Genomic DNA, 13261 nt, shown 5'->3' on the forward strand with positions numbered 1-13261 from the left:
TTGAAAATAACATCGCGCAGTTTGTCATTGAATCGTTATCAAATTCGAAAGTGAATAATCCTAACTCCATAAGATACCTGCATAACGTGTCTAATATTTAGCTAATGATTAACGTAATGGTTTTGTCCGGTATTGCGAAACCATGACTTTTGCATGTGTGTTTAGAGTATTTCGATTCAACGAATAAGGATACCAGCCAAACCCCCCCCCCCCCGGTCAGCCACCACCTTAATAGAAGAATTATTGTGAACAATACATTTCAGAATTTTTTCGTGCTTCAAGCCCTGCATCTATACGCATACAGGTAACATTTGGGAGCAGTTTGGCTTTTTCTTTTCTTTTTTGCATTGCATTGCATTGCATGGCATGCCATTCAACAATGGCATCTTTTAAAGTTTTTGCGAATTTTTTTTGTCCATATGATGGCTGTTTGGAGAGATGGCCAATAGCAGTTTTTTCTCAGTTCTTTTACTTTTATTCTGACAGTTTTGCCTGTAAGGCTGTCCTTTGCGGTTCTGAGGCTCGTTTGAAGCTAAACGAATCAACAGAGGAGAACTAAGGTCTAAGGTTTCTTGCACAAGGGATTTGTAGGAGATTGCAGTCGCTGAACTTAATGAAAAACTTTGTGTTAACAACTCTTGGCCACAGAAGTCTCACGAAAAATAATTGAAATTGTGTTGTGTGTATTTAGCTGAAAAATGACTTCACGTATTTTTAGATTTCTGATCGTTTACTGCATTTTCATTTTCTAAATTCACCCATTCAGCTGAAATTGAAGTCTGCCTATTCTAGGCCTGCAAGTCTGTGGAATAGTCTCTATATTCTTTATTTAAATTTTTATTTCTTTTTTTAACATTAAACCTGTTGCTATTTGATTTCTTTAGACTTTGTATGATCTGTTGTAAATTTCAGATGCCCGCAGGCATGGACAGGGGTTTGTTGCTATTCTTGACAAAAAAAAAGAAAAGGTTTAAAGTGTTTTAGAATGTATATTGTCGGATAAACTATTTTGTTCATTTTGTAGTGTTCTAGGAAATTCATTATCCTTACCCTTATCTAGACTTACTATCTAGTCAAGTCTAGATATGTGTAACTTACTTATTTATTTATTATTATTTTAGTTTTAATGTATGTTATCAAATTTATTTTAAGGAAAAATAATAATCAGTTATCCATTTCAAGTTGAAACATGATGCCCCGTAAGTACTGTAGTCTTAAAGACATACTGGCACTTCATTTCACATATAAAGCCTCAGATATGTGAACAATCATTCTGATTGATTAAAAGTGCAGAGTAAGAGCGAAAACCAGCAGACCCAGTTGCTCTCCAGGACCAGGGTTGGAGACCACTGCCTTAAAGGGGTTGCTGAACGCTCCTGAACCATGGAACCGGAGCGAGCGGAAATCCGTTTTCTCGGAGGAGCAGAAATGGGCCGACGTCCCCCGCCGTTTTGGTGACAGGACGGTGTAATAAAAATAATAAAATAAGGTCCATATTTATGGGAAAAATTAGCTCCGTATGGAAGCTGTCTGTAAATGCATTTTGATGCCGATAAAATGCGCTGAGATTCCCCGGAGCCTGGGAAATAGACTCGGCCGGCGGTAATTGCATTGGTGCCGCAAGCCGCGCTGTGGTGTAAGCCAATTTCAGCCCCGTGATCCGGTTCTGCGCATGGAAAGAGCCCCATGTAAATGGATATGTGATGTGGTTACAGAAGGCCGGAGGATTTTAAAATTGAGAGATGGCTTCTCCTTATCAGATCAGACGGGGATTATGATGCGCTGCCGCACTCCGCTAGTTTAAAGGTGCAGGGGGTCCTGACGTTCCCCCTCTTTTTGTCGTGTCTAGCCGAACATGTAAAAGGGTCACGGAAAACTTGAAACTGCAGCAAACCCTTGACGAGATTAACAAGCGCTGGGATTTTCTCTCTTTAACTGGTGCTGTTGAATGCTGTCTATTTTCCAGATGGTTACCCCCTTGCTGCGAAATCCCAGCGTTAAAATGTCTGTTGAAATGCCGTTAGCCGCACCACCATCGACATCGCTGTGCCGTCCAAATTGAATATGGTTTTTGATTATAGTAGGAATTTGATATGAACCATTATGAGCTTAATGGGAACTCATCCGGGGGGTGTAAAAGTGCCGAGGATGCCATATTGTGTTTCGTTGCGGCAAACCTGCACCCATGTCTAACTCACTTTGGGTCTTTGTCCTTCTATTTTTCTGTGTGCTGGTACATGCCAAGTACGCGTACATTTTTCAGTCCGTCAGATATGGTAAAATGGATAATAATGTTCACTAAACCCGTGTCTTCTATGTCTAAACAGGATGCTGGCAAGAGGCAGTGAGCCTAGTGTCTAGCAGATTGCCTTCGTACGGTACACACGAGATAACGCAGGATAACGTTTTGGGGGGGGGGGGGGGGTTTGTCGCCAGGACTACTTGATTATTCGACTACTGTGATTGACAGCTGCAACAGTATTACAAAATGATGCATCGTACAGTAGTTTTGTGTATTTTCCTCTCTCTCCCACAATGTGTACCTGAGAGCGAGCTCCTGTATGCCCATTAAGGCCTGGCTCAGCCTCCGGAATCTTCTGCAGCTGCCGTTTAAAATCCTACACGGGCAGGGGGAGCGGTGGAGTACTCAATCTCTGCTGTATAAAGGAGTGCCGTAGCGCTGTGATATGAAGCCGCCAGGACAAAGGACCTCTTTCTGAAAGGGAAGGGAAAGGTCAAACGAAAAATTGAAAAATGCCCACGCCGGGCGATGGCTTTAATAGATGTTCCCCGGTATTTAGGTCTGCTTCTGCTTTTATTGCTCCATGTTGGGGAGGGAGGGAGGGAGGGAGGGAGGGAGGGAGGGGGGGGGGGGGTCAAGCAGGGCCCTCACCTGTGATTTTAATCCCTTCTATTGCCATAGCTTTTCCTCCCCCCTCCCCCTCCCCCTCCCCGTCATCCGAAATCCCATTTATTGAAGAGTCATAGAAAATAAAAAATACACCTCTGCAACATGTAAAGTCTGCAATGGGCAGCCAGTGAGGGTGAGAGGTGGCGTTATGGGGCCTTGTCGCTTTGCAGAGTCAGGAAACGTCCCGGTGTTGGAATTAACATTTTCTTTCGTTTTTTTTCTCTCTCTGTGAAATCCGAAAACTTTAGTTGCAACCCGGACAGGACCAGCTCATTTCACCGATCCAATACGACCACACGCGGAGTAAGATATTAGTGGTGCTGTAGCAGCTCTTGTTGGTCGAGTGCAGATATTGTTTACCACATCCCAAATCCTTTCTTTTGAAATTGAGCAGACTCAACGTGCATCTAGCTGGATCCTGTTTTGCGTGCGAGCGGTTTGAAATGGTGGCGTTGGCTAAAAGTGGATGTTTGTTCACTTTCAGCACCTGGTGCCACCAAGTCACAAGCTGGTGCCACCAAATCAGGTGCTCTTACTCAGGATCTCTATGGCAGCCTGTAGCGTAGTGGTTAAGGTAAATGACTGGGACAGGAAACGTTGGGGGTTCGAATCCCGGTGTAGCCACAATAAGATCCGCACAGCCGTTGGGCCCTTGAGCAAGGCCCTTAACCCTGCATTGCTCCAGGGGAGGATTGTCTCCTGCTTAGTGTAATCAACTGTACATCACTCTGGATAAGAGCGTCAGCCAAATGGCAATAATGTAATGTAAATAATGTAAATCTCTGAGGCTGTCTGATGGCCCTGCTGAATATTGATCCCGGAATGGGAATTTGAGTTCTGTGTAAAAGTGGAGGTGAAAGGCTGGTGGGCTGATGGAATGTTCCGGCACATGGCCTGTCTGGTCCGTTCCGACCCCACAGATGTCAGGCTCTCAGGCAGGGGTCTCAGGCTGGACCTTAATCTATTCCTGGAGGGCTGCTGCATCTGCTGCATTCTCCTGTTCCTTCTACAAAGTGCTTAATTTAAGTCACTGATTGGCTGAAGAGCCTGCATACCTTGTTGCCAAGGTCTGCTTTGGCTGCTGATGGAAAGGAAATCAAGCCAGCAGACTGTGGCCCTCCAGGGCTGTAGTTTGAGAGCCGTGTTCTAAGGGACACTAGCTGAACCCGGCTCCTGAAGTGTGTTGGAACTCAACTTAAACTGCCAATGCGAAATGTCCCGAACCCAAGCTTCATTCTTTAGATTACTTTTGTTTTTCGGGGCGTGGGAAGTGAACTGAATCTCTTCAGACTGAGCATACGGCCGCTAGCCAGCTAGCACAATCAGGCTGGGGATTTGTACAGATGTGTAAGCTGAGACACAGCGATTTCAGGACTAGACAGAATGATCAACCTTTTGAATGTATTTCATTACAGAATTAATCCTCTAATGGGGAATGAAAGGAATTTTTGGAATTTAAAACTTTTAAAATTTTCTCATCACTATTGGAAATCCCCAGAGCCAGGCAGCAACAGACTGCTATAATCAAATTTCCCGCCTTTTCTATGTGAGGAAGGCAGGTCTCACTGCAGTGAGTCTTTGTTTGTATGTATGTGGAATTTGCCAGAAATTCAACCAGAGCTATGAGGCTAAGGGAAGGATGTTGAGATAATTGATTGCTCTACGTTGGGTCACAAAGAATATTTTAATATTAAAGTATTATCCAGTCGATTGGAGCTCTCCGATGTGCAGTCACAATAAGCACATTCTGTTCAACTGCTGATTAAATATTTAAGCAATGAGGCAGTACTGAACTTGAGCTGCGAAGTAGATGTTTTATTCCTTTAAAACGCCTTAAAGCTTCCAGTAAAGTCACAAAGAATGGTTGTTGTTATTCATGGCTGTAGAGGAATGTGTATTTCACTCATTTTTGTTTTTCCTACTTTTGCGCAGGCAGCCTACCGTACGAATTCAAAGTGGTCATCGCCGGCAACCACGAACTGACGTTCGACAAGGACTTCATGGCCGAGCTGGTGAAGCAGGATTACTACCGCTTTCCCTCCGTCTCCAAGTTGAAACCGGAGGACTTTGACGACGTTCAGTCGCTCCTTACGAACTGTGTGTACCTGCAGGACTCCGACGTCACCGTGAAGGGATTCCGCATTTACGGGACGCCGTGGTGAGTGTCCCTCCCGCCCGCGGCCCTCTGCCCTTCTCAGGGAAGAGGGGTGCTGCTTTTCTCCTTGTTTTGGGTGGTTTCGCGTCATCGTCCAGCTGGTGATTATTCGCCCTGTCTATCAAATGTGTCCCCAAGTGGTCTCTGTAAAATGTAGAATATGGGTGAGGGGGGACTAATTTCACCTTGGGTAGGCAATGGTGAGGAGTTACAACAGTCATGGAATACATTTGTAACGACTGATTGAACAACACCAATAGTGATTGGTGTATATTTTCCTTGTGTGCGTAGTATCCACCAATCACAGGCTGCGTTATGTAGGTTGCTACCAACATACTCCATGATTGGCAAAGATCCACCCTGATTTGTGCCAGGAAGGTGATTCATGGCATCGTATCCGGATATATTATTCCTCGTATTCTGACTGATCAAACACAAGAAAAGGATGATTGGAAAATGTATTTGGATTTTTCATATCGATTAAATCACAACACCCCTGAGTAAAACATAGTTGCAGGTTCGTGTGGGATTCTTCTCTGTATTTGAAGGTTTTCTTGACATTAGCTAAATGGTGCTTAATTGTCAGAGTTTTGTAGATGGTTTTACAGGTCGTTTGTACATTGTGGCAGTTGAAAATACGGTGCTGTACATCGAACACAGCTGTACTTGGTGTAAATGTTCAGTAAAAGGGCCGAAAAAGGGCTTGATGCGTTAAACTGCAGTGGCATTTCATTCGCAGTTGGCCCTTTTTCGTGTTCTTGCTTGATTCAGACAGGTCAGGAGCCGTGAGGGTGGCTGACAGAGTAGAGACTGTAACGGTCTTCAGTCGGGGGTTAAAGTTCGCCACAGACTGAATGGTCTCTAATGTAACAAATATACGATGATGTCGTGGCTTTATTATTCTTCCCGCTGACGGCTGGTTCGGCGACGGTCTCGGGGGTCAGCTGGGGTTGCGGAAGCCGCGCTCTCGGCCTGCTGAACGTGAGAAGCTGCAAGAGGGAAACAGGAAGGCGGAATCTGAGAGGCCTTTTACGCCGAGAGGAAGGGAAACTCCAGAGACCCATTACCCTGAAAGCTGTTAAATGCGTGTTGTGACAGCGGGCCCCCGGGACTCAGACGGGGGCAGGACTCTCTCACCCCGGCCTGGCCTGGCTGTCCTGCACTGGGTCTCCCTTCCCCAGGGCTGGGTCTCCCACACACACACACACACACACACACACACACACACACACATAACCACACGCACAGACACAGACACAGACACAGGCACACATAAACACACATAAACAGACCCAGACACACGCATACACGCATACATGCATACACACGCACACATATACAGTCAACCCCACTCTGCACCTAAAGGTGTTGCAATAGGAAGAAGTGAATGCAGTGCTTCCTCCACATGCATTACCTGCTATTTTTACCACGTGAAGGCTGCGTGGAACTCGCAGTTCTCCTCAACCCTTTATCACGGTAGACTGCCGCCATTCCATGGTTGGACCTGACCCTGCGCTAAAAATCTGTGTGTATCCATCTGTGTGTGTGTGTGTGTGTGTGTGTGTGTATGCGTATGTGTATGCGTCTGCATTTGTGTGTGTCTGTGTCTCTTTCTCTGTCTGTGTGTGTGTGTGTGTGTGTGTGTGTGTGGGCTGCATATTTCTGTACAGCTGCAGTCGGCATCTCTGCGGGTGGGCTGCAGGTCACGCCCCACAGACCTGCTCTGCTTCTCTGCTTCTTTTCCACTCACTAAACGGGTAGTTTCAACAGTTAATACTTTTCATTCAGATAGTAATAAAAACGTAGCTGTGGGAGTTGAAGGTATTTAATTTCTCTCTTGGTCAGTGTTGTGGAAGGAGGAGGGCGATTGCAGTTCTGCGGTCAGCACGGAAAAGCTGGCAGCAGGCTCCGGCGTCCGTCGCGCGTGCGACATATGGCCTGGCAGTTGTTTCAGAAGCCGACAGCAGTGGGAGCAGGTCTGGATGCACCCGGTTAGCCTCTCATTAGCGCGTCGGCAATAGGCCTCACGAACACCTGACGCGTACTTTGTGCAGGCAGCTTTTGGGGACGTACTGCTTACTATCAGATGTGTCCAAAGTTCAGTTGACTTCATTGGTGTGTTTTGTCTTTTTTTTTTTTTTTTTTTAAGCAGATGAAAATCACTGCAGTTCATCGTAGATGACCAAGCCGATAGCTTGGCAGGAAAACATGGCGGTTTTCTGACCTTCTTTGATACATATAGGTTTCATGTCTCAGTGCGTCCATATTTCAAATATACTTCAAATTGTCAAATTTTGACCTTTAGCTAAATTAGGTGGTGTAGCACACGGCTGAAGCAAATGCCTGTAGACATTGCGGCCTGCAGGATGTGGAGTTGAGTCGCGCTGGTTCAGGCAATGTCCCAGTCTGAACTCTTGTGTGATTCTTAAAGATACAATTAGTAATTTTGGACTTTTAACGGTCAAGAGAGGAATTGCAGCAACAAACACCCTCAAACTACAACACTGTTATCCCTCCCCCTTCTCTGTGAATGCGCTGAGGTTGAACCCGCTGATTGGAACCAGTTTTCAACCAATGAGCTTGAATTTTTGTATAGTTGTACAATATTTTGCTACAGAGTGGTCGGGCAGTCAACTGTATGTTTTGTATTATGGTAAATGTATTCTTCCGCTGAACAGTAGTTTATCGGTTATTAGCAACGGTATTACGAACAATAATATATCCCCACTCCACTATCTAAGCAACGGTACTAACGTTAGCTAACGTTACTAGCAATAATGTATCCCCACTGCAATAATGTTAGCCAGGTAGCTTGCTAGTTTACGTTACACCAGACAAGACTGACATACAAGTCATTTGTCTTTATTGTAGACGTTTATCTGGACACTGGCAGATAACGCGCAGTTATTTAAATAACTCATTATGAGTCATTTGCTTCACTGGGATTTGGTGGTCTTGCTGGTATTTCGTGTCATGGACATGGAAGCTTGGAACATGGAAGCAAAGTTCATTCAAACTCTGAAAGACACAAGCCTAACTGAGAGGGGAGTGAAATGAATGGAGATGGGCTTCTGTTGAAGAAAATGGTGGGGACAGGCAACCATTTAATACTTGGTGCAAGAAACTCTGTGAAGCTGGTTGTTGTTTTTGTTTTTGCGCGGTGTGTGGCAGGAAACTAATACACGGCAGTAGCAATGTTTATCTGACAAGTTGAAAAAAGTGGTTTATAGTTAAGGTGGGCCGCCAGCATTACTTATATTTATCTAATTATGAACCTAATTGTTTTGTCATGGCATTGCGAGACCATGACTTTTGCCCGTCTGTTTCTTGACATTTATACGTAGACTAGCGGCTATGTAGGCTATTTAAATTAAACGAATTAACAGACCGGCTGCCCCAGCACTCCATCCCCGCCACCACCTTAACAGAAGAATTTCAGATTATTCCGAACAATACATTTGCTTTAAGCCCTGCAGTGAAAACCTGCAGGAAACCTGTCGGAGTGAGTGATTGAGTGTCATTCTGGACGGCCCCTTTCACATGTGACTTCACACCTGACTCTGTAGAGCTATTAAAATATTAATGATGAAAAAATGTTGGCAGATCATTTTTTCTGAGTCATTTACAAGCAAGGTCATTTTACAATGAACATCACCGTAGCAACAAGAATAACCAGAATTCAGGTTCAGAACCGGTATCGCTACCTCCATACCAGCCGCCCCCGCCCCCCCCCCCAAAAAAACAAAACAAAACAGTGGCGTACGCAGGAGCCACAGATATCCGAGGAATGCAGACGTTTTGGACGGGAGTGATGGGGTGTGGATGGAGTTTACGCAGCGCCGGTCACAGAGCCAGCGGAAGAGCCTGGGGCTCCGCGACGTGCCCGCGGAACACGCCGGCGGCTCCAGCGGAAGCCGCGGTCGAGCACGCAGATGACTGATTGGATTAGGGCGGCCTGGTCAGTCTGACCGAGCCCCCCCCCCCGTATGCGAGCAGCTTTCAATTAGCTTCCTCTGCTGGGCCGCCATATTGCCGCGCTGGGGCGGCCGCGCCTGCGCCAGACTGCCGAAAAGCAGGGCCCAGAGCTAACCCCCCCTGTAAACGGTAGAAGAAGAAATGTGCCGAACGGCTATAAGCCAAGCTACAGCGATCGTCTTTGTTTACATCGTCCTTCGTTTCAATAGTTGTGCTTCTTTCCTCCGTGTTTTGAGGCAACGCGGGCTGATTAATAGAGGAGAGATGTTCGTACTGTGCTTTTCACAGCGCTGTGCGGGTCTGTGTGGGACCGTTGGCCTCGTGTCCCCTCCCTGTCTGCTGACTTTGTTTACATTTCGGGAATGGCGCTCAGGAAGAACTGGCTTGACATGCCACAAAACCACTTTTGGGTGCATTTGTATGTTTTTGTCTTTACCTGGGGACTGGGGTTATGCATACAGACCAGGGTCAGATAAGTATCAAAAACGCTGTGATTAATAACCCTTGTGACAGCTGTAAAATTCCTGTGAGGTTTTTTTTTTTTTGCAGTAGTTACAACTAATTTGTTTTTTTGACTGAGTTTACCATTTAAAACGTGTAAGCATCAGAAAGATTGTATTGGACGGTAAATATGCACACCCCTCCTGTGAAGCCCTCCCCCCGGCCCGTGGCAGAGTGCAGGGAGTGTGTGGCGGGGAGTTGGAGTACGCTGGGTTGAAGGCCGCTGGTCCCAGGAGGGATTAGGCCATTGTGCGGCCACTCTGCCCCCTGCCACAATGGCATTCCCTGGGCCTCGCTGGCCTCCGCCTGGAGCCCTGGAGCCCTGGAGCCTGGAGCCTGGGCTCCCCTCACCGGGCTAATTATAGCTCGCACACAAAAGCCCGCATTTCTTCAACCCCCCCTCCCCCAAACCTTCTGTGAATATTCGGTGAAGGAGGGCTACTCCTGGACACACACAAGGCAAGTGCGTTAAGTTATTAGTTTCGCCGGTGAATTCATTTGACTGCCAATCTCTTCTCCCCTCCGCTCCCAGTGGGGCTCCGTGAAAATGCAGATTTTGTCATTTACGTATGATTTTTTCCGAAAGGTCATCCGCCAGCACAAATGACACCGGTTGCTGCTCGTGATTGTGGAATGAGTTTCATATTGCTGGAGAGGGCAGGGAGCGTGATGCCAGCCACTCCTAGAAATCCTTCGCATTTCTGCACAGGAGACGGGCCTTCGTTGTATCTGGGGGTTTTAACATTGAGGGCAGGCCTCCATTTTACATAGGGGGACTTATGCATAGGGAACAGGCCTCTATTTTCCATAGGGGGATTACATAGGGGAGAGGCCTGACTGAGGGGGTTTACATTGGGAACAGGCAGCCAGCGGTGTTTTTCCCAAACCTTCTGTCACCACCAGCCTCCCCTTCAGGAAGCGGCCTTTGTTCCGACACATCCTGCACCTTTCGTCGGGGCGAAGAGCAGACCCCTGCCCTGACCTCTGTGTTCACCGCTGAGAGCGAGGTCAGAAGGCAGGTTTCTGCCATCTCCCCCGCCCCCTGAAATGACCCGGAGGTCACCACGACTCTTCTCTCGGAGCGGGGAGCAGCTCCAGTGGCCTCACCCCCTCTGGTCTGCTGAGAGCGGTGTTCTCTGTTTTTATCGGTTAGCTTTACTGCTGTATTTGAGCCAGCCGGAGAGGTGCCACCTTGGGTCTGTATGTGTATCTATGTACAGTGCTGACCTTGGGTCTGTATGTGTATCTATGTACAGTGCTGACCTTGGGCCTGTATGTGTATATATGTACAGTGCTGACCTTGGGTCTGTATGTGTATCTATGTACAGTGCTGACCTTGGGCCTGTATGTGTATATATGTACAGTGCTGACCTTGGGCCTGTATGTGTATATATGTACAGTGCTGACCTTGGGTCTGTATGTGTATCTATGTACAGTGCTGACCTTTGGTCTGTATGTGTATATATGTACAGTGCTGACCTTGGGTCTGTATGTGTATATATGTACAGTGCTGACCTTTGGCCTGTATGTGTATCTATGTACAGTGCTGACCATGGGTCTGTGTGTGTGTATATGTCCAGTGCTGATCATGGGTCTGTGTGTGTATATATGTATCCTTCCCCCTTCTCTGTAAACGTGTTGATGTTGAAACGCCATTGACTGTGGCAATAAGAACCAATTTCCAACCAATTTAATTATTGTACAGTTACACAATGTTTTGGTACAGAGTGTCGGGCCGTGAACTGTAGCTATATTTTGAAACTGGAATTTAAGGACTATAGACACCGGCAGAGGGTGAGTCAGCATGTCAGTGAGCCTTTTTCAATGATAGGAAGGGATTTACAATGGCCTTGTAAGAATGTTTTAACACAAAAATCGTACCTATTGTTCCAATGCTAAATGGAATGTACCGTTCTTTAGTTTTGGAGAAGTAAGCATTTTAAATTTATCGTCCTATTTTCAACCGGTTGAGAATGTTCTCCTCGTGTGCGTCACACATGTGCGCCCTTATCCCTCCCTTAAAACTCCTCACAGGTGTCACATTCAACCACTATGTTACTCCTTTAAGGCCAGTTTGTAGTCCAGCGACAGATCGTCACTGTGACAGACGACATGCAACGTATGTCATGGGTATAAACTCCATTTGGTTTATACTCAGGGTGACTGGGTGGGTTTATATCTTTTTGCTACCACTGTCTATGTCGGGTGACAATAGAACGTTCCTGAACGTTCAGCAATTTCAGTCAAGCAACAGTGAGTCAGTGGACTATAAACTGGCCTTGACACAAGAGGTGAAGGTTTATTCACAGAACTGTGGCTTTGTTCAATGTTTTAACACAATAGCCTTTGTGTGGAGCAGAATTTGACCTTCACCGAACATCCCTCATTTGAAAGATGTTCCTGTTCAATATCACGCTTTGCGGCTTGTTTGTTGTGATTTCTCTCGGGGGGGGTTTCTGTTTTTAACCCTCAACCCCGTGATGGCACTGCTGTGTGCGATATGATTGGGATTTGGGCGATGGGGATTCTGGGCAAGGCGGCGGTGCTTGTTATAATCTCTGAGCTTGGCCAGGTCCTGTGACTGCTGGGTTCAGGCAGGGTGAGGCCTGCCAGGCAGGGCTGTGGACCATGGGTCCAGAAGAAAGGGGCTCATTCCATTTCACTGCAGAGGAGGTGGAGAAACATCGCTACATTTTCAGCTGGAGTGCAGGGGAGGGCATGGGTGCAGTGCTGAACCCTACAGCGAGATCAGCAGTCATCAGATCTGATGGCTGACCCCTACTGTGCTGTAAAGATTTCTCATAATGCATTCCTCCTGCACTGTGAAGATCTCTGAAAACTGACCCCTACTCCATTGTGAAGATCTCTGATAACTGACCCCTACTCCATTGTGAAGATCTCTGATAACTGACTCCTACTCCATTGTGAAGATCTCTGATAACTGACCCCTACTCCATTGTGAAGATCTCTGATAACTGACTCCTACTGCACTGTGAAGATCTCTGATAACTGACCCCTACTCCATTGTGAAGATCTCTGATAACTGACTCCTACTGCACTGTGAAGATCTCTGATAACTGACTCCTACTGCACTGTGAAGATCTCTGATAACTGACCCCTACTCCATTGTGAAGATCTCTGATAACTGACTCCTACTGCACTGTGAAGGTCTCCCGTGATGTGTAAAAGTCCCCCCCCCCCCCTTGTGTCAGATGAATTTAGCGAGCCTGAGGTATTACAGACTTTATGGTGCCTACAGGCAGAGTGAGAAAGGGGAGAGAGCTGGGACAGGGGAAAAAAACGCAGCCCAAATGGAATGCATTTTGCCGGAAAAGGAGCAAGTGTTTTGGGAATGATGGATTTGTTGCTGCTCTGAGTAAGAGCCTGTCCTCCTTCCCCGGCGATGAACTCTCCGAAAACTCACCCTTAATTTGCGATGCTTCCATGCTGTCTGGTTTCTGAAGGGAAAAAGGAATATGCAACATCTGTTTTTGGGTTTCATTTTTTTTTTTAGATGTACCATCACTCTCCTGCGTCTGGTTGATCATTAGAGAGCCCTGGATTCAGGAGGGGAGAGTCGCATAATGACCTGCTCACTGTTGTGACTCCATATCCAGGTCTCTCGTGCATATGTTGATGAGACCTTGTGGTCTGAATTTATTTGCCTCTGTAAAAAAATAAAAAAAATAAAAAAATTGTGCATGTGGTTAAAGTGCACA

At 46.5% G+C, this 13261-nt stretch overlaps 1 protein-coding gene across 3 annotated transcripts in view; it reads left to right on the forward strand.

The window, feature by feature from the left end:
* Positions 1 to 13261, forward strand: part of mpped2a (metallophosphoesterase domain containing 2a) — a 62855-nt gene that overhangs the window by 25028 nt on the left and 24566 nt on the right. For all 3 annotated transcript variants that reach the window (XM_061222043.1, XM_061222045.1, XM_061222044.1), the window contains exon 4: positions 4844 to 5069. In XM_061222043.1, the coding sequence (XP_061078027.1) occupies positions 4844 to 5069 (226 nt within the window). The remainder of the gene's footprint in view (positions 1 to 4843; positions 5070 to 13261) is intronic.

This window comes from Conger conger, chromosome 15 (assembly GCF_963514075.1).
Source record: "Conger conger chromosome 15, fConCon1.1, whole genome shotgun sequence".
Classification (NCBI taxonomy): Eukaryota; Metazoa; Chordata; class Actinopteri; order Anguilliformes; family Congridae; genus Conger; species Conger conger.